The sequence below is a fragment of the Entelurus aequoreus genome, linkage group LG07 (assembly GCF_033978785.1).
Source record: "Entelurus aequoreus isolate RoL-2023_Sb linkage group LG07, RoL_Eaeq_v1.1, whole genome shotgun sequence".
NCBI classification, from domain to species: Eukaryota; Metazoa; Chordata; class Actinopteri; order Syngnathiformes; family Syngnathidae; genus Entelurus; species Entelurus aequoreus.
The window spans coordinates 27,052,525-27,069,323 of record NC_084737.1 but is presented as its reverse complement, the minus strand read 5'-3'; the positions used below and the strand labels follow the sequence as shown (position 1 = coordinate 27,069,323).

Genomic DNA, 16,799 nt, shown 5'->3' with positions numbered 1-16,799 from the left:
GCTATAAAATGATAACATGATGTTTCTGAATGGACGATATGTCTACGTTTTTTTTTTTCTGACCGTGCAAAATGTTGGGATGGAGGTTTCTTGTTTTTGCAGCGCACGCACTGATCCTGCAGCCGTGTGAGGAACTGTCGGTTTACACGTCCTTCTGACACGTGCTGAATAAAACACAAAATAGCGCTCGCAAAACGATGATGAGTGTTTGATTGCATCGTCTTCCAGTGTTGTGGGCGTTTTGATGATCAGCATATATTTTGCATATTAATGAAGACGGAGACGCAAAATGGATTGCACGCTTTATTCTGCTTACTTAAAAAGGCACAATCCAATTTGCACCCATTCAGTAGATCAGCTTTGAGTGTGCTATCAGGTTTGCATGTGTTTTAGTACACTCAAACCTTCAGTAAGTCAGGCCCTTATTGTACAAATGAAGACAACTACAAATAAAATATAAGGTAAATCCACAAACTGGGAATATTTGAAAAGGCATTTTAAAGTGAAACATTTCCTTATGTTTGTGTTGTTCTCTAGAAGCTCTATTAACATTGATGAAAGCACATCAAGTATCAGACTCTGTCCAGGAAGCTAACACTCTGTACTTATTCAAATTTATCAATTTAAGTGGACCCCGACTTAAACAAGTTGAAAAACTTATTCGGGTGTTACCATTTAGTGGTCAATTGTACGGAATATGTACTTCACTGTGCAACCTACTAATGAAAGTCTCAATCAATCAATCATGTAAACTTAAAACTAGGGATTTAATTCCAGGCTATAGCTCTCAGACTCTGGAACAATTTGCACCATTCCCTCCGTAATCTTGACTGTGTTGAAACTTTTAAGAAACATTTGAAAACTTCTCTTTTCAGTAAAGCTTTTAGTTAATGCATCAATTTTAATCCACTTTGTATCCTTTTTATGTGGTTGCCCCTGTTGTTTTAATTGGATTGTTGTTTTACTTCACCTATGTTTTGTACAGTACTTTGTGATTTTATCTGTGAAAAGCGCTTTATAAATAAAATGTACTTACTTACTTACTTACCCTCTTTCTCTTTGTCTTTCTCGTGTCTTTCTCTCTCTACCATGTTGTTGATAAGCTCTGACTCTGGATGTGTGGCTGGCAAGTGCACTACCGTCTTTTCGAAATTTCTGCTCGTTATTGTTGGTGGCCAGGCCAATGGCGGTGATGCTGGCAGTTGACCAATACCGTCGTTGCTGTCATCATGGGGCCGGTATTGTTTCTGATACGACTGTTGTTATGACTATTGTCTTTTGTCTATCCCCCAGTCACTGTACTCCTCTATTATTTCCTCTCTCTAGCTACCCTCTGTCCCTCCACTCCGTTTGTTGATCTCAACCAAAGTGGTCGAGACTGATGGCCAGCCTATACAGTCCAAGTTTTGTACTCGGTTTATTCCCTGTAGATAATTTTTCCTTGCCTCCGTCGCCAAGTGCTTGCTCGTGTAGACCTCTGTTGGTTCTCCTCATTGTGGGAGGAGTGTAGTTCTTGAACTGCTAAGTATACCTTCAGATCATTTCTGTTGTGAATTAAATGTATTTAATTAAAATATATATATATATATAGTTTTTTTTAAATGTCAGTGCTTAAAACACTCACGGCATACATTATAGCCATTGAATCCCTTTTTTGATGATCTTTTTGAACAGGTATTGTTTGACTGACATTCTTTTTTGTATGTAGAAACTAGGGTTGTACGGTATACCGGTATTAGTATAGTACCGCGATGCTAGTGAATTATATTCGGTACTATACCGAATATAATATATATACTGAAAAGTACCGGTCCACCACCACCCCGCGTCCCCGTCATCGTCACGTCGTGTCATTACTGGTTTACGAGCAGACAAGCGTGTTCGGTAGCACAGAATCACGTTACCACAAGTACTTACAAACAGACACAGTGTGTAGACAGAAAAGAGAGAATGAATGCATTTCGGCTTAAAAAGTAACGATAAAGGTGAAGTTATAACACTGAAACGCCCTCAGGAAGAGGTGCTTTAAGACATGGCTAGCTAGCTAACGGCGAACGTCCATTTGCAGTCGGCAGTGTTTTAGTTACTTCTAAATCACTAATCCTCGCCTCCATGGCGACAAATAAAGTACGTTTCTTACAAGTATAATCCCTGCAGGACGAGGAATAGCTAAACATGCTTCACTACACACCGTAGCTCACCGGCGTCAAAATGTAAACAAACGCCATTGGTGGATCTACACCTAACATCCACTGTAATGATACCAAGTTCAGGCCTGTATCTAGTCGATACTACTATAATTATGTCAATATTTTTTGGCATCGCAACATCTTTTTTCGTTTTTTTAAAGTTGATATTTTGTTTATAAACTCAGGAAAAATTTCCCTGGACACATGAGGACTTTGAATATGACCAATGTATGATCCTGTAACGACTTGGTATCGGATTGATACCCAAATGTGTGGTATCATCCAAAATGAATGTAAAGTATCAAACAACAGAAGAATACGTGATTATTACATTATAACATAAGTGTAGATAGAACATGTTAAAAGAGAAAGTAAGCAGATATTAACAGTAAATGAACAAGTAGATTAATAATACAATTTCTACCACTTGTCCTTAATAATTTTGACAAAATAATAGAATGTAAAATGACACAATATGTTACTGCATACGTCAGCAGACTAAATTAGGAGCCTTTTTTTGCTTACTTACTAATAAAAGACAAGTTGTCATGTATGTTCACTATTTTATTTAGGGACAAACTTGCAATAAGAAACATATATATATATATATATATATATATATATATATATATATATATATATATATATATATATATATATATATATATATATATATATATATATATATATATATATGTATGTATGTATGTATTAATGTACCGTAACATTTTTTGTAAAATAAAGCCAATAATGCAATTTTTTGTGGTCCCCTTTATTTAGGAAAGTATCGAAAAGTACCGAAAAGCATCGGAATAATTTTGGTACTGGTACCGGAACCAAAATATTGGTATCGGGACAACACTAGTAGAAACTCCATACAACATGCAACGGCATCCTGAGAATGGATTGATTTAAATGGGGCAATAAGATGCACATCAGCCCCATAATGCATTTATTATGCAGAGGATTCAAACAGAAAACAGAGACATGACAGCATTGCTGCGGCTGCTGACACAAAATAATGGACACTCTGGGAGAGTAAACAACAGCGAGAACAAAAGCAATGTGTGGCAGTAAAGGAGAAAGGAAGAAAATAAACGGATCCTTATCAGCCTAATTCTGCTGCAGTCGCTCTGACGTTGGTCAATGCAGTGAAACGGAGCTTGTGACGTCACTAATGCAGCAGAGCACCAAGGTTATTGTGCATGGACTACCATGTAGCACCTCATAGCCCAACAAAACAGTGGGTTAGAAACCCAAAAAATCCTCCCTTAATCTCTCCTTCCCTCTTTTCCAGAATGCTCTGGTGCTGTCATCGCCAGACACTAATCCGTGTCCTTGACGAATGCGTCTTATGATAAGTAGTGGCAGGCAATTTTGGGGCATTTCCATTCTGGAGATAATGCACCATGAGAGGGAATGAGAGACTGGCTGGAAGTAAAATATGCTGAGGGAGAGAAAAGTTGCAAAGGTTGGAGAAAGATCGATTGGACCAGTAATTTTATTGTCAGATTACATTATACATGCCTCTGCATTGCTTTTTTTAAAAAGGTGAATGCATGCATGCTTTTTCTACAGCAATATGTTGGGCACTGCCATCCGCGGTGGGACGCAGAGAAAATAATCTGCTGCACTTTTGACATTGCTGACATATTGCAGCGAGTGCTTGGGCTGCAGACAATGACAGTGAAAGTGACAGCAGAGAGGCGCTGCGGCTCCTTGTATTGCAGGACTGAGTGTCTCTCGCTCTCTCTTTCATGTGCAAAAATACATACAACATGGCTTGCAAGTTTTAGTCTTGCCTAATGAATTGTGGTCAGGACCTGACATCACTTGAGGTTAACTCAACAAGGGCATGTAATTACTCCCAATGATTCCCAAAGAACAGGCTAATATTTAAGACAAAACCTATTTGAGTATGCTTCCATTAGTTTGAATTGCATAGTGTGTAATGTAAATGATTTGTTCCAGAGTCACACTGCTGCCATCATGGACTAAAGTATAACGTCTTACAACAAGGGCTGTCAAAAAGAATGCTTCAACCCATGCAATCTGAATAAAATATTGCATTAATAATGTATATACACAGATTAATCATGCAATCTATTTTGACCGCACATTACCTGAAAGGTGGCGCAGGTTATACGGCCAGTAATTAGTTCCCTGCATGCATCAGTGCAAAGATGAGTCAGGACACTGACTAGTGTGCTCGCTAGCAAATTTCACCTCAAAATAAACCCTGACTGGACTTTAAGATAAAACTCTTAGCATGTTTTGTGCAAAAATAATGTGGTGCATTCAAGTAAAACGTTTAAAAAATCCCCTACAGTATTTGACATTATGACAATGAAATTGTATGTGTCCAAACTAGGGTGTGGTGTGGTTAGCTACAAGCTGGCTATATTTTAAGTAATTACCAATGATTGTCACACGCATTAGGTGTGGTGAGATTATCCTCTGCATTTGACCCATCACCCTTGATCACCCCCTGGGAGGTGAGGAGAGCAGTGAGCAGCAGCGGTGGACGCGCCCGGGAATGATTTTTGGCGATTCAACCCCCAATTCCAACCCTTGATGCTGAGTGCCAAGCAGGGAGGTAATGGGTCCCATTTTTATAGTCTTTGGTATGACTCGGCCGGGGGTTTGAACTCACGAAAGCTCCACTTCCAGAGTGGTGTTTCAATGTTTATACCTCCACATTTACCGTTAAGTTTTAAAGCCCCAATATGTCCATTCTCTCTCTCTCCTTTCCCTATTCTGTTTCTGCTTGCCTCAGGCCGTAAGACTCTTGAACGCATCATAATTATCCCCTCAACTCCCCCCAAAATGCATTAACTCGCTGGAATAAAAAAGACAATATAACATACATACATTGTCTATCTGTGTTGGCCCTGCGATGAGGTGGCGACTTGTCCAGGGTGTACCCCGCCTTCTGCCCGATTGTAGCTGAGATAGGCTCCAGCACCCCCCGCGACCCCGAACGGGACAAGCGGTAGGAAATGGATGGATGGATGGATGGATACATAAATGTGGATGCATGTGAAAAAGTGCAATATATTTATCTGTACAGTAACCTATTTATTTATTTATATATGCACCTTATTGCTTTTTTTTATCCTGCACTACCATGGGCTAATGTAACGAAATGTCGTCCTTATCTGTACTGTAAAGTTTAAATTTGAATGACAATAAAAAGGAAGTCTAAGTCTAAGTCTAAGTCTAAGTGGTCTGTGCGTGTGTTGATGTTGACTGGTGACATGGTGTGCGCCGTTAGACGCATGAAAAAATAAAAATGACGGTATTTTTCAAAAGCAGTATAGTGGCTTTTTTAATTCATTAGTATCGCGGTACTTTAATATTAACAGTACACCACCCCAGTCCAAATGTTGGGGTCTTTTTGGAAGTTAATTTAAATTATGCATACAAGTAATGACTGGTGATTAATCATGATTCATCCACATACAAAGTGTGATTAATGTAATTTAAAAAAAATCGTTTGACAGCACAAAGGTTATTCTCAATGCTTTATCTTACCAAGACAAAATAATTCCAACGTTGTGGTTTAAGCTCCAGCAGTGCATGGAACACATTCCATAAAGGCATGCTTGGAGGGGTTTAGTGTGGAACAACTTGAAAGGCTTGACCTCAACCCCATCACCTTTTGGGGTGAACTCGAGCAAAGGTTGCGAGCCACCAGGTCCAATATCAGCGACCTTTGACCTCACACATGCACTGGAATGGACATAAATTCCCACAGGCACATTCCAAAACCTTCTTAAAAGTCCTCCCAGAACAGTGGAATCTGCTGAGAGGCCAGCATGATTGTTTTCTCTATAGGTTTATACCATACAAGACTTTGTAAATATATGTTTTGCATAATCTTGTCCATGTTTTTCATCGCATAAACATTGTGGGGTAAAAGTTACCAGTTCAGTATGACGATCCAAGCAGATAATTGGGTTGGAGATTATAGCCTTGTAGCTGCTTCACCGCATGGAAGCCATGATTGCAGCCCTAGCAAGTATATTTAGCACGGTATAGTGCACACTGTATAGTTGAATGGAATCCAGTCTGAACAAACAGACTGGATCTTAAATGTCACTGCACAAAAAGTAAAATTGTCATTCATGAGTTGAAAATGCAATTAGTCCCCTCTTAAGAACTGCAAGGGCTAATTGGTTCACCTACATGATGCAGGTTAAGCCTTCAACACATGTAAAATCACATTTCCACATGATGAAGCTTTTCATAAATCTTTGTCAGTGTTGTTTCACCAGAGAAATCCGGTTGCAAACAACTTATTACTCATCCTCGGAACTCTGTGCCAGATCTTGCAGCTTTGTTCCACATTCCTTATTGATTCTCTGATCCAAGACTACTTTTAAACAAATTACATTCCAACGGGGGTTACAAGTGCCAAAACAAAGCTGCAATATGTAGCACACCCTCTCTGTGTCAATATCCGTTCACCGACGAGCTAACCAAGTAGAAGATGTTGCACTTATCACCGCGCTCTAAACGTCATGAGATGTGAGGTGTACACATTCAATGGCTGCAGAGAAAAAGCAATATTTAGTACCTCTGAGTTGAAACGGATTGAACAGACGTTACAGGAAATGACCGGACGCTTGGTCTTGACCAGTGGAACTCCGAAGGTGTGGTTGATCACAGCCTTCTGGACTGGGTCCATCTGCCACAGGGAATGGGGAAGGGAGGAGAAAACCAATAAATATGTGAATTGTAATTTAAACATACATCTCATATTATCGGTCTTATGTTTATTGCATGCTTGACAGCCATGACTTAGGTAAACCTGCACGACCACATTTAAAGATATTGATTTTCTTCTTTCCGGGTTTCTAATATTTTGGGGTTGTTACTCAGCTATGTGTAATGGTTATGGTGCTCTGTATGATGCACTTCTGCTGTGCACCACTGCAAATAAAGGGCGTGGTGGAATAAGACACCAAATAACACGTACTAAATCAGCACACTAGTGCCGTGAGATACAGTCTGGTGTGCCGTGGGAGATTATGTAATTTCACCTAATTGGGTTAAAACTATTTTTTACAAACCAGTAATCATAATCCGCAAATAATGTCTCGTTGTTGAGTGTCTGTACTGTCTAGAGCTCGGCAGAGTAACCATGTAATACTCTTCCATATCAGTAGGTGGCAGCATGTAGCTAATTGCTTGTCGGGAACACGTGTGTGAGACGACGATGGTTTGTCGTGATCCCTATATGCAGACGACAGCGGGAGGCAGCATGCAGGTAAAAGGTGTGTAATGCTTAAACCAAAAATAAACAAAAGGTGAGTGCCCCTAAGAAAAGGCATTGAAGCTTAGGGATGGCTACACGGAACGGAACTAAAACTGAACTGGCTACAAAGTAAACAAAAACAGACTGCTGGACAACAGCAAAGACTTACAGCGTGTGGAGCAGAGATAGTGTTCACAAAGTACATCCGACCATTACATGACAATCAACAATGTTGCCACAAAGAAGGATAGCGTCCGTACAACTTAAATAGTCTTGATTGCTAAAACAAAGCAGGTGCGGGGAATAACGCTCAAATGAAGACATGAAACTGCTACAGGAAAACACTAACAAAACAGGAAAAGCCACCAAAATAGGAGCGCAAGACTGGAACTAAAACACTACACAGAGGAAAACACCAAAAAACTAAAAATAAGTAACGGCGTGATGTGACAGGTTGTGACAGTACACCTACTTTGCGACAAGAGCTAAAGTGATGCATGGTCTGTTATGGTTTAAAGCAGGGGTGTCAAACTCAAATACAGAGTGGGCCAAAATGTAAAACTGAACAAAGCCGCGGGCCAAGGTTGAACAAATTAACCTTTTAATAGGGACCCAAACAAGTTTTGCATTGAATATTGAACAAGCAAGGCTTATATAACTTTATAGTGACATGCAAAATTGAGTTTCAAATAATAATAATAATAATTCAAAAATATCAATGGCATATCAAATACAATTTCAATAAAAATTGAAAGCCTCTTTTCTATTTGCAGCCTTCTGCGGTAAATATCAACATTAACTTTTTCCACAGGCTAATAATAAATTTGAAAATAAAATAACAATGAATAAACCAACCATTCAGGACTTTAAACTGCTCAGTTTGCAACACACTGATCTAATCTGATGTGCCCAAGCCAGATACCTGCCATCATTTCTGGGATGCTAGTTCATTAATGTCGGGGCTCAGGTGGGCGCGGTTGGGGGAGCGGGGTTTGGTGGTAGCGGGGGGTGTATATTGTAGCATCCCGGAAGAGTTAGTACTGCAAGGGGTTCTGGGTATGTGTTCTGTTGTGTTTATGTTGTGTTACGGTGCGGATGTTCTCCCGAAATGTGTTTGTCATTCTTGTTTGGTGTGGGTTCACAGTGTGGCGCATATTTGTAACAGTGGTAAAGTTGTTTATAAGGCAACCCTCAGTGTGACCTGTATGGCTGTTGATCAAGTATGTCTTGCATTCACTTATGTGTGTGTAGAAGCCGCATATATCATGTGACAGGGGCCGACACGCTGTTTGTATGGAGGAAAAGCAGACGTGATGACATGTTGTAGAGGACGCTAAAGGCAGTGCCTTTAAGGCACGCCCCCAATATTGTTGTCTGGGTGGAAATCGGGAGAAATTCGGGATAATGGTTGCCCCGGGAGACTTTCCAGAGAGGCACTGAAAATCGGGAGGGTTGGCAAGTATGAGTATTAGCGGTGAATGCGGTGTTACAGCGGCACTGCCGCTGTATAATACCGGCGGGCCAGCTCTAATGTTAATTTGATATTGCCTCAAGGGCCAAATGAAATTACACGGCGGGCCAAATTTGGCCCACGGGCCAGACTGTGACACCCATGGTTTAAAGTCATATCCAACAACTGCAAGAACGACTTTTAATTGTCAAAGCGGCTGCTGAGTTTCTATTTTAATGTTTTCTGCTGGTGGTGTGCCTCCGGATTTTTTCAATGAAAAACGTGGCTTGGCTCAAAAAAGGTTGACAAACGCTGCGCTGAATAGCAGGTGCAAGCTTTAAAATTAGTGGCCGTGTTGCAGGTTATCTACTTAGACTGCGAACGTGATTTGTAACAAGTACACAAGTGGTAAAGATCGCCCTATTTGAATGAAGATTTAGCGTGTACTTCCAGTTGTCCCCATGGAGACACTCTTCTTCTATTGCAAACCCATTACATAACATGCGCCAACTTGCAGTATTTTTTTTAATATAGAAGTGCAATCTAGCCAACAGAATCTAAATATTAGCTCGCTGGGTTGTTCCAGACGCACAATCACAAATGAAAATATTTTTGTTGCAAGAAGTTTTTTCATATAGGGATATTCCATTGGAGATATACTAACAATAATTGTCCTATATATAATTAATGAAACTCATATGTAAAAAAAAATAACACCATTAAGTAAAAACACCAACACCAACACACACCAAAACAAATCAGTTGAGATCATGTTAATCAGCACCCACAAGTCATCCAGTAGCTATACAATTATATAAAAAAAACTGCTGACTGGACCATCCATCCATCCATCCATCCATCCATCCATTTTCTTCCGCTTATTCAAAATCGGGTCTTGGGGCAGCAACCTAAGCAGAGAAGGCCAGACTTCCCTCTCCACAGCCACTTCATCCAGCTCCTCCCAGCGGATCTTGAGGCGTTCCCAGGCCAGCTGGGAGACTATGTCTCCCCAACGTCTCCTGGGTCTTCCTCGTAGCTTCTTACCGGTCAGACATGCCCTAAACACCTCCCCGGGCAGGCGTCCGGGGGGCATCCTGACCAGATTCCCCAACCACCTCATCTGGCTCCTCTCGATGAGGAGGAGTAGCTGCTTTACTTTGAGCTCCTCCCGAATGACTGAGCTTTTCACCCTATCTCTAAGGGAGAGCCCCATCACCCGACAGAGGAAACTCATATCAGCCGCTTGTACCCCTGATCTTGTCCTTTTCGGTCAGCTCCTTCTTTACCACATTGAATCGATACAGTGTCGGCATCACTGCAGACGCTGCCTGTCGATCTCACGATCCACTCTTCCCTTACTCGTAAACAAGTCTCCAAGGTACTTGAACTCCTCCACTTGGGGCAAGATCTCCTCCCCAACCCGGAGATGGCACATCACCCTTTTCCGGGCGAGAACCATGGAGGTGCTGATTCTCATCCCAGTCGCTTCACACTCGGCTGCGAACCAATCCAGTGAGAGCTGAAGATCCTGGCCAGATGAAGCCATCAAGACGATGTTATCTACAAAAAGCAGTGACCTAGTGCTGCAGCCACCAAACCGGATCCCCTCAATGCCCTGACTGTGCCTAGAAATTCTGTCTTTAAAGTGTATGCACAGAATCGGTGACAAAGGGCAGCCCTGGCAGAGGCCAACCCTCACTGAAAACAGATCTGACTTACTGCTGGCAATGCGGACTAAGCTCTGACATTGATCATCCACAATCAGATACCCCATACTCCCTGAGCACTCCTCAAAAGACTTTCCGAGGGACACAGTCGAATACCTTCTCCAAGTCCGAAAAAGCACATTTAGACTGGTTGGGCAAACTCCAATTCACCCTTAAGGACACTGCCAAGAGTATAGAGCTGGTCCACAGTTCCACGACCAGAACGAAAACCACCATTGCTTCTACTGAAGCAATGGTGGTTCGACTATCTGGCGTAGCCTCCTTTCCAGTACACTTGAATAAACCTTATCGGGAATGCTGAATAGACAATATGTGTAATATTTTTATTTCTGACGGTCCAAATATGTTTATAAGCACACAGACAGAGAATTCTCCCTCCATCATTTATCAATGCATTGCAATCACAGACTATGTAACTATGTAAAAAAGGAGGGGATTCGGAAAAGTTTATACTTCTTCCCATTACCATTTTGAGATATGTTTAATTTTATTTAATTGTATTTTATTTTCTTAATTAAATTGTATTTTCTTTTTAGTGAAATAATGATATTGCCATTGAGCACAAGACTGTTCACTGGAGATATGTACAGTATGTATATTATGTACTATATGTATGATGTGGAGCTGACTATGACATTTCATTTTTTTATTTTTTATTTATCTCCTTCATTGATGTGCATTTTTGATCAATAGACAATTAAACTTTAGCAACTAAACACATATTTACACACCTATGCTTGAGAAGGAACAGGATGAAGAAAATCTTATATTTCCTGTCCCCTTCAACATAATAAGTAGTCTTACTTAATGGATAGCCCAGATTCACAAGCATACAAACCAAACAAATACATCCAAATATAATAAAAACAAACAAAAAAACATAAAAAAAACCAAGTGCAAAACTTCATGAAGTACAAACCGAACAAAAAAAGTAATATACACCTCACGAGATGATACAAAACAAATACAAAACCAGACAAAAAAATAATAATAAATATAAAGCAAAATGTAGACACTTACGGCTGTCCATATGATCTTATTGTTGAATGAATGAATGAATGAATGATCTTTATTGTCATTGTGCATGTACAGGTACAGGTCCAACGAAATTTAGATTGCTTCCCTGAGGTGCTTTGCATTTTTTTTTTTTAAAAAGAAGAAACCACACAATATACAAAAACAACACAATATACACAATATGCAATATACAATGTGGCCTAAGACCACTCTAAGAGGCAATGTAAAGGAAAACGAGACAGTAAAAAGTATAAAGTGACTAGAGAGGAGTAATGCGGAATCCCAGTGTGCTAAGGGGGTGGGAGTCAGCATTTCCTACCTCCTATGCTGTGCAGGCTTTTTATTGTGGATTAATTGTGTGAATAAATATAATAAATATTGTCCAGTTGGCATGTAATCGCTGATTGCACAGTCCCGGATCGTGATTGACCGGTGGCTTCCTCATGTTGCACGTGAGGGAGTTTTTTTTGTTTTTGTTTTTTTTTTACAATTTAGCTGCATTTAGTGCAGTAATGGCCCGGGGGTAGAAACTGTTTCTGAGTCTATTTGTGCGGGTTTGCATGGTTCTGAAACGTCTGCCGGAAGGCAGCCGATCGAAGTGGCTGTTGCCGGGGTGGGACGGGTCCTTGAGTATGTTGGCTGCCTTCTTCAGGCAGCGGGAGTTATACAGTTCTTCCAGGGAGGGGATGGGGCACCCGATGATTTTTTGGGCCGAGTTGACGACCCTCTGGAGAGCTTTCCTCTCTGCTGCTGTGCAGCTGCAGAACCATACGCAGATGCAGTATGTGAGGATGCTCTCCACAGAACAGCGGTAGAAGGACACCAGCAGATTCTGTCTCAGGTGGAGATTCCTGAGTACTCTCAAGAAGTAGAGCCTCTGCTGTGCCCTCTTGACGATGGCCGTGGTGTTGGTCCTCCAGGACAGGTCCTCATCCAGGTGAACTCCCAGGAAGCGTAGGGATGAGACTCTTTCCACACAGCCCCCGTCGATGTACAGGGGCTGTGTGGTAGTTTTTCTCCTCCTGCTGTCCAAGATCACTTCCTGGGTCTTGAGCTGGTTCAGCTTCAGGTTGTTCACCCTGCTCAACACTGCCAGCTGCTCCACCTCGTCCCGGTATGCCGTCTCGTCGACCCCAGAGATGCAGCCCACCACCGTTGTGTCATCGGCAAACTTTATGATGTGGTTGCCGGGGTGGATGGCTGTGAAGTCGTGGGTGTAGAGTGACTAGAGCAGTGGGCTCAGCACGCAGCCCTGAGGTGAGCCGGTGCTGAGGCTGAGGGCTGTGGAGGTGTGGGTACCCATCCTCACCCTCTGATGGCGGTCAGTCAGGAAGTCTTTAATCCAGAGACAGGTGGGGTTGGATATTCCGAGGTCTGCTAGCTTGGTCACCAGTCTGTCAGGTAAGATGGTATTAAATGCAGAGCTGAAGTCTACAAAGAGCAGCCGTACATAGCTTCCCCCCCCCCCCCCCCTCCATGTGGGACATGGCGGAGTGGAGAGCCGTAGCGATGGCGTCCTCCGTAGATCTGTTGGCTCGGTAGGCAAACTGATGGGGGTCCAATGCGGGTGGTAGGGATGAGAGGATGTGGGTCCGGACCAGTTTCTCGAAACACTTCATTGTGATGGAAGTGAGTGCCACTGGCCGGTAGTTGTTCAGACAGCTGACAGTGTTTTTCTTTTTGGGGACCGGGATGATGGTGGAGGTTTTCAGGCAGGATGGGACGGTGGCCTGGGACAGGGACCGGTTGAAGATGTCGGTGAGGACACCAGCCCGCTGATCAGCGCAGTCTATCAGCACCCGTCCGGTGACGCCGTCCGGTCCCGCAGCCTTCCTCGCGTTTACGGCTTTCAGTGTGCGTCTGACCTCGTGCTCCGTCACTGAAAGGGTGAGGCTGCTGGGGTCTGCCGAGTGAGGTGTGACTGCTGATTGAGGTGTGGCTGTTGGGTGAGGTGTTGCTACTGAGTGAAGTGTGACTGCTTCCGATGGTGTTACCTCAAAGCGGGCGTAGAAGGAGTTCAGCTCCTCTGCCAGCCGGGGGTCTCCCCTGCCGGCCGGGAGATTGCTGGGCCTGTAGTTGGTCATGTGCTGGACCCCCTGCCATACCCTCCTGGAGTCGTTGCTTTGGAAGCAGTCCTCAATCTTCGTTTTGTAGTCCTCCTTAGCCTCCCTGATACCACGCTTCAGGCTGGCTCTGGCAGTGCTGTAGAGCTCCCCGTCGCCAGATCTGAACGCGGTGTCCCTCTCCCTCAGCAGCCTCTGCACCTCTCTTGTCATCCATGGCTTTGTGTTGGAATAGACTCGGACGCACTTATCCACAGTAACAGAGTCTGTGCAGTGTTTTATGTAGCCCAGTACTCCTGATGTGTATTTCTCCAGGTCCTCGTCTACAAAGACCTCCCACGCAGTGGTGTCAAAGCAGTCTTGCAGCTTTTCAGTGGCACCTTCAGGCCAGGTATTGATGGTCTTTGTTGTGGTGGGAGCACTTATCCGGGTGGGGGTGTATGCTGGGATGAGTAGCAGGGATATGTGGTCTGACTGGCCCATGTGTGCTAAAGGTTTAGCTCTGAAGCCCAGTTTAATATTGGAGTAAACCTTGTCCAGTGTGTTTTTGCCTCTTGTGGCACATTTTACATGCTGGTGTAGTTTGGGGAGCTCTACCTTCAGATTAGCATGGTTAAAGTCTCCTGCGATGATATGAGCAGCCTCCGGATACATGCTTTGTTGCTGGTTGATTGTATCATGCAGCTGACCTAGTGGCGCTATGTACACTGCGGTTAGCAACACAGCATTGTATTCCCTCGGCAGGTAAAAGGGTCGACATTTAATAGTCAGATATTCTAGATTAGGGGAACAGTGGCTACTCACAATGCTTGTGTGTGTTCCCCATGTGTCCTTTGTGAATATTAATAGTCCTCCTCCACGCGATTTCCCTGTAGCCTCTTTTGTCCTGTCCAGGCGGTGTAGAGTGTAGCCTGTTAGCTCGATAGCTAGGTCCGGGATGGATGAATGGAGCCAGGTTTCTGTGACTATTAGCACGCAGCTATTCCTCACGGTGGTGTTCGTTGCTACCTGTACCCTCAGTTCGTCCATCTTGTTTGCAAGTGATCTTGCATTTGTGAGAAATATACTCGGCAGTGGTGGTCTGTTCGGTCGTTGTCTTAGCCTCTCCAGCAGACCAGCTCTGCAGCCTCGTTTCTGTTTACGTTCTCTACGCCGCCTGCGGCGCTTTGTTCCGGGTATGATGTACCATGGAGATCCGGGTTGTCTCGCAATTTCTTCCAGAATGTTGTTTACTCGGATAAACTCGGCCGTGACGGCGCTTTCTCCGGGAGATCCGACTTCTATGAGATCCTGCCTGGTGTAGACGTTGTTTGCCCGACAGGATGTAAAAAGTAAAATAACAAAGACATACATAAATAACATAAAAAAGCACCGAACGGGAGAGCGTTGAGCCTCTGCGACTAGTCGCGACGCCATCTTGATCTTATTGTTCTGTCTTGATATATTTTTTTCAATTCGAATATATTTCTACAATCTTTTATCTCATTGTAAAGAGAATTCCATAATTTAACCCCCACCACTGATATACACATTTGTTTTAAAGTTGTCCTTGAATACTGATGTTTGAAAGGACCTTTTCTTCTATGCTCTTTATTCTCAGAAGTGATGACAAACATTTTTTGTAAATTTGCTGGTAATGCTTTACTTTTAGCCATAAACATAACACATCATGTCTGTAACTTTACTAGCTCCTGTAGTTTCAATAAACCAGAATTAATAAATAATATGTTAGTGTGTTCTAGATAATCTGCTTTGTGAATAATCCTTAAAGCTCTTTTCTGTAGTTGATACAATGCCTTAATGTTACTCTTATACAGGTATGTGTTCCCCACATACTCACTAAACAACAACAACGAGCTAAACGTAAATGCAAAAACCGTTTCAGGCTTGATAAATCACACCGTGTCCGCTAAATTATTATATTTGCATATCCTCCTCCAATTATTGCGGGTGTCGTGATAATAAGCATATATTCTGCATATACAACAACTTTTGTGTGTGCTGTCGTGTTTTAGTACGTGCAAACCTTTAGTAGGACTATCTCTTTGACTGTGTCAGTTCAAATACGGGCCTTATTAGCTGTAAAGTAAAACCTTAGCATTGACCACCGATATTTATGTATGTATTCACATTATGTGGTCAGTGAGTATTTTAAGTAACGTGGTCATCACGGGGCCGGCTTGGCGCAGTTGGGAGAGTGGCCGTGCCAGCAACTTGAGGGTTCCTGGTTCAATCCCCACCTTCTACCAACCTTGTCACGTCCGTTCTGTCCTTAAGCACTTGACACTTCACCCTAGCTCCTGATGGGTCGTGGTTAGGGCCTTGCATGGCAGTGTGTGAATGCGTGAATGTGGAAATAGTGTCAAAGCGATTTGAGTACCTTGAAGGTAGAAAAGCCCTATACAAGTATAACCCATTTACCATTTATCATTGTTGACCGCACCTGTGGATAGGTTGATTGGCAACACTAAATTGGCCCTAGTGTGTGAATGTGAGTGTGAATGTTGTCCGTCTATCTGTGTTGGCCCTGCAATGAGGTGGCGACTTGTCCAGGATTGTAGCTGAGATAGGCTCCAGTGCCCCCCGCGACCCCGAAGGGAATAAGCGGTAGAAAATGGATGCATGACATTGTTGATTGCATGTTGCACCTGCTGTTTCCTAGCCAAGCTGGCAATTGTGATCCTGCAAGTTGCATGTTCATAGTTGTTGGGTTTCCAGCTGGTCCATCTATCAGCAGCATGCTGTAAAACACCTCATATAAATTTTACTGACTCAGGTTAGGCAGCTCTTTTGTGTGTCGTTAGATAAGACCCTCCCTTCTTTAGCTCTGTTCCAGATACTAAAGGGCACCACTTTTGTTGGACTCCATTCCACTTAATTATCATGCTTGAAGGTGAATTTATCTTGCCATCATTGCTAATTAACTTTAGTGTTAGTGAGGAGAGTCAATAGCTGGTGTGGATTTCTACCACAGGTCTTTTAGCTGAAGGAGGAAGACGTTTAAAAGAGGAAGATGATGTGGCATTGTTTCGGTGAGCAGGAGTTATGGTCTGAGAAGAAAATGGCTTTGGTGTTGATGTGTTTAAAAATTAA

General features: G+C 42.7%; 1 protein-coding gene across 5 annotated transcripts in view; it reads right to left on the bottom strand.

Moving 5' to 3' along the window:
- znf385a (zinc finger protein 385A) overlaps positions 1-16,799 on the bottom strand; it is a 182,595-nt gene that overhangs the window by 59,508 nt on the left and 106,288 nt on the right. For 4 of the 5 annotated variants that reach the window (XM_062053083.1, XM_062053081.1, XM_062053082.1 and 1 more), the window contains one exon: positions 6,769-6,879. The exons of the other annotated variant lie outside the window; for it this stretch is intronic. In XM_062053083.1, coding sequence (XP_061909067.1) covers positions 6,769-6,879 — 111 coding nt within the window. The remainder of the gene's footprint in view (positions 1-6,768; positions 6,880-16,799) is intronic. 5 annotated transcript variants of the gene reach the window in all.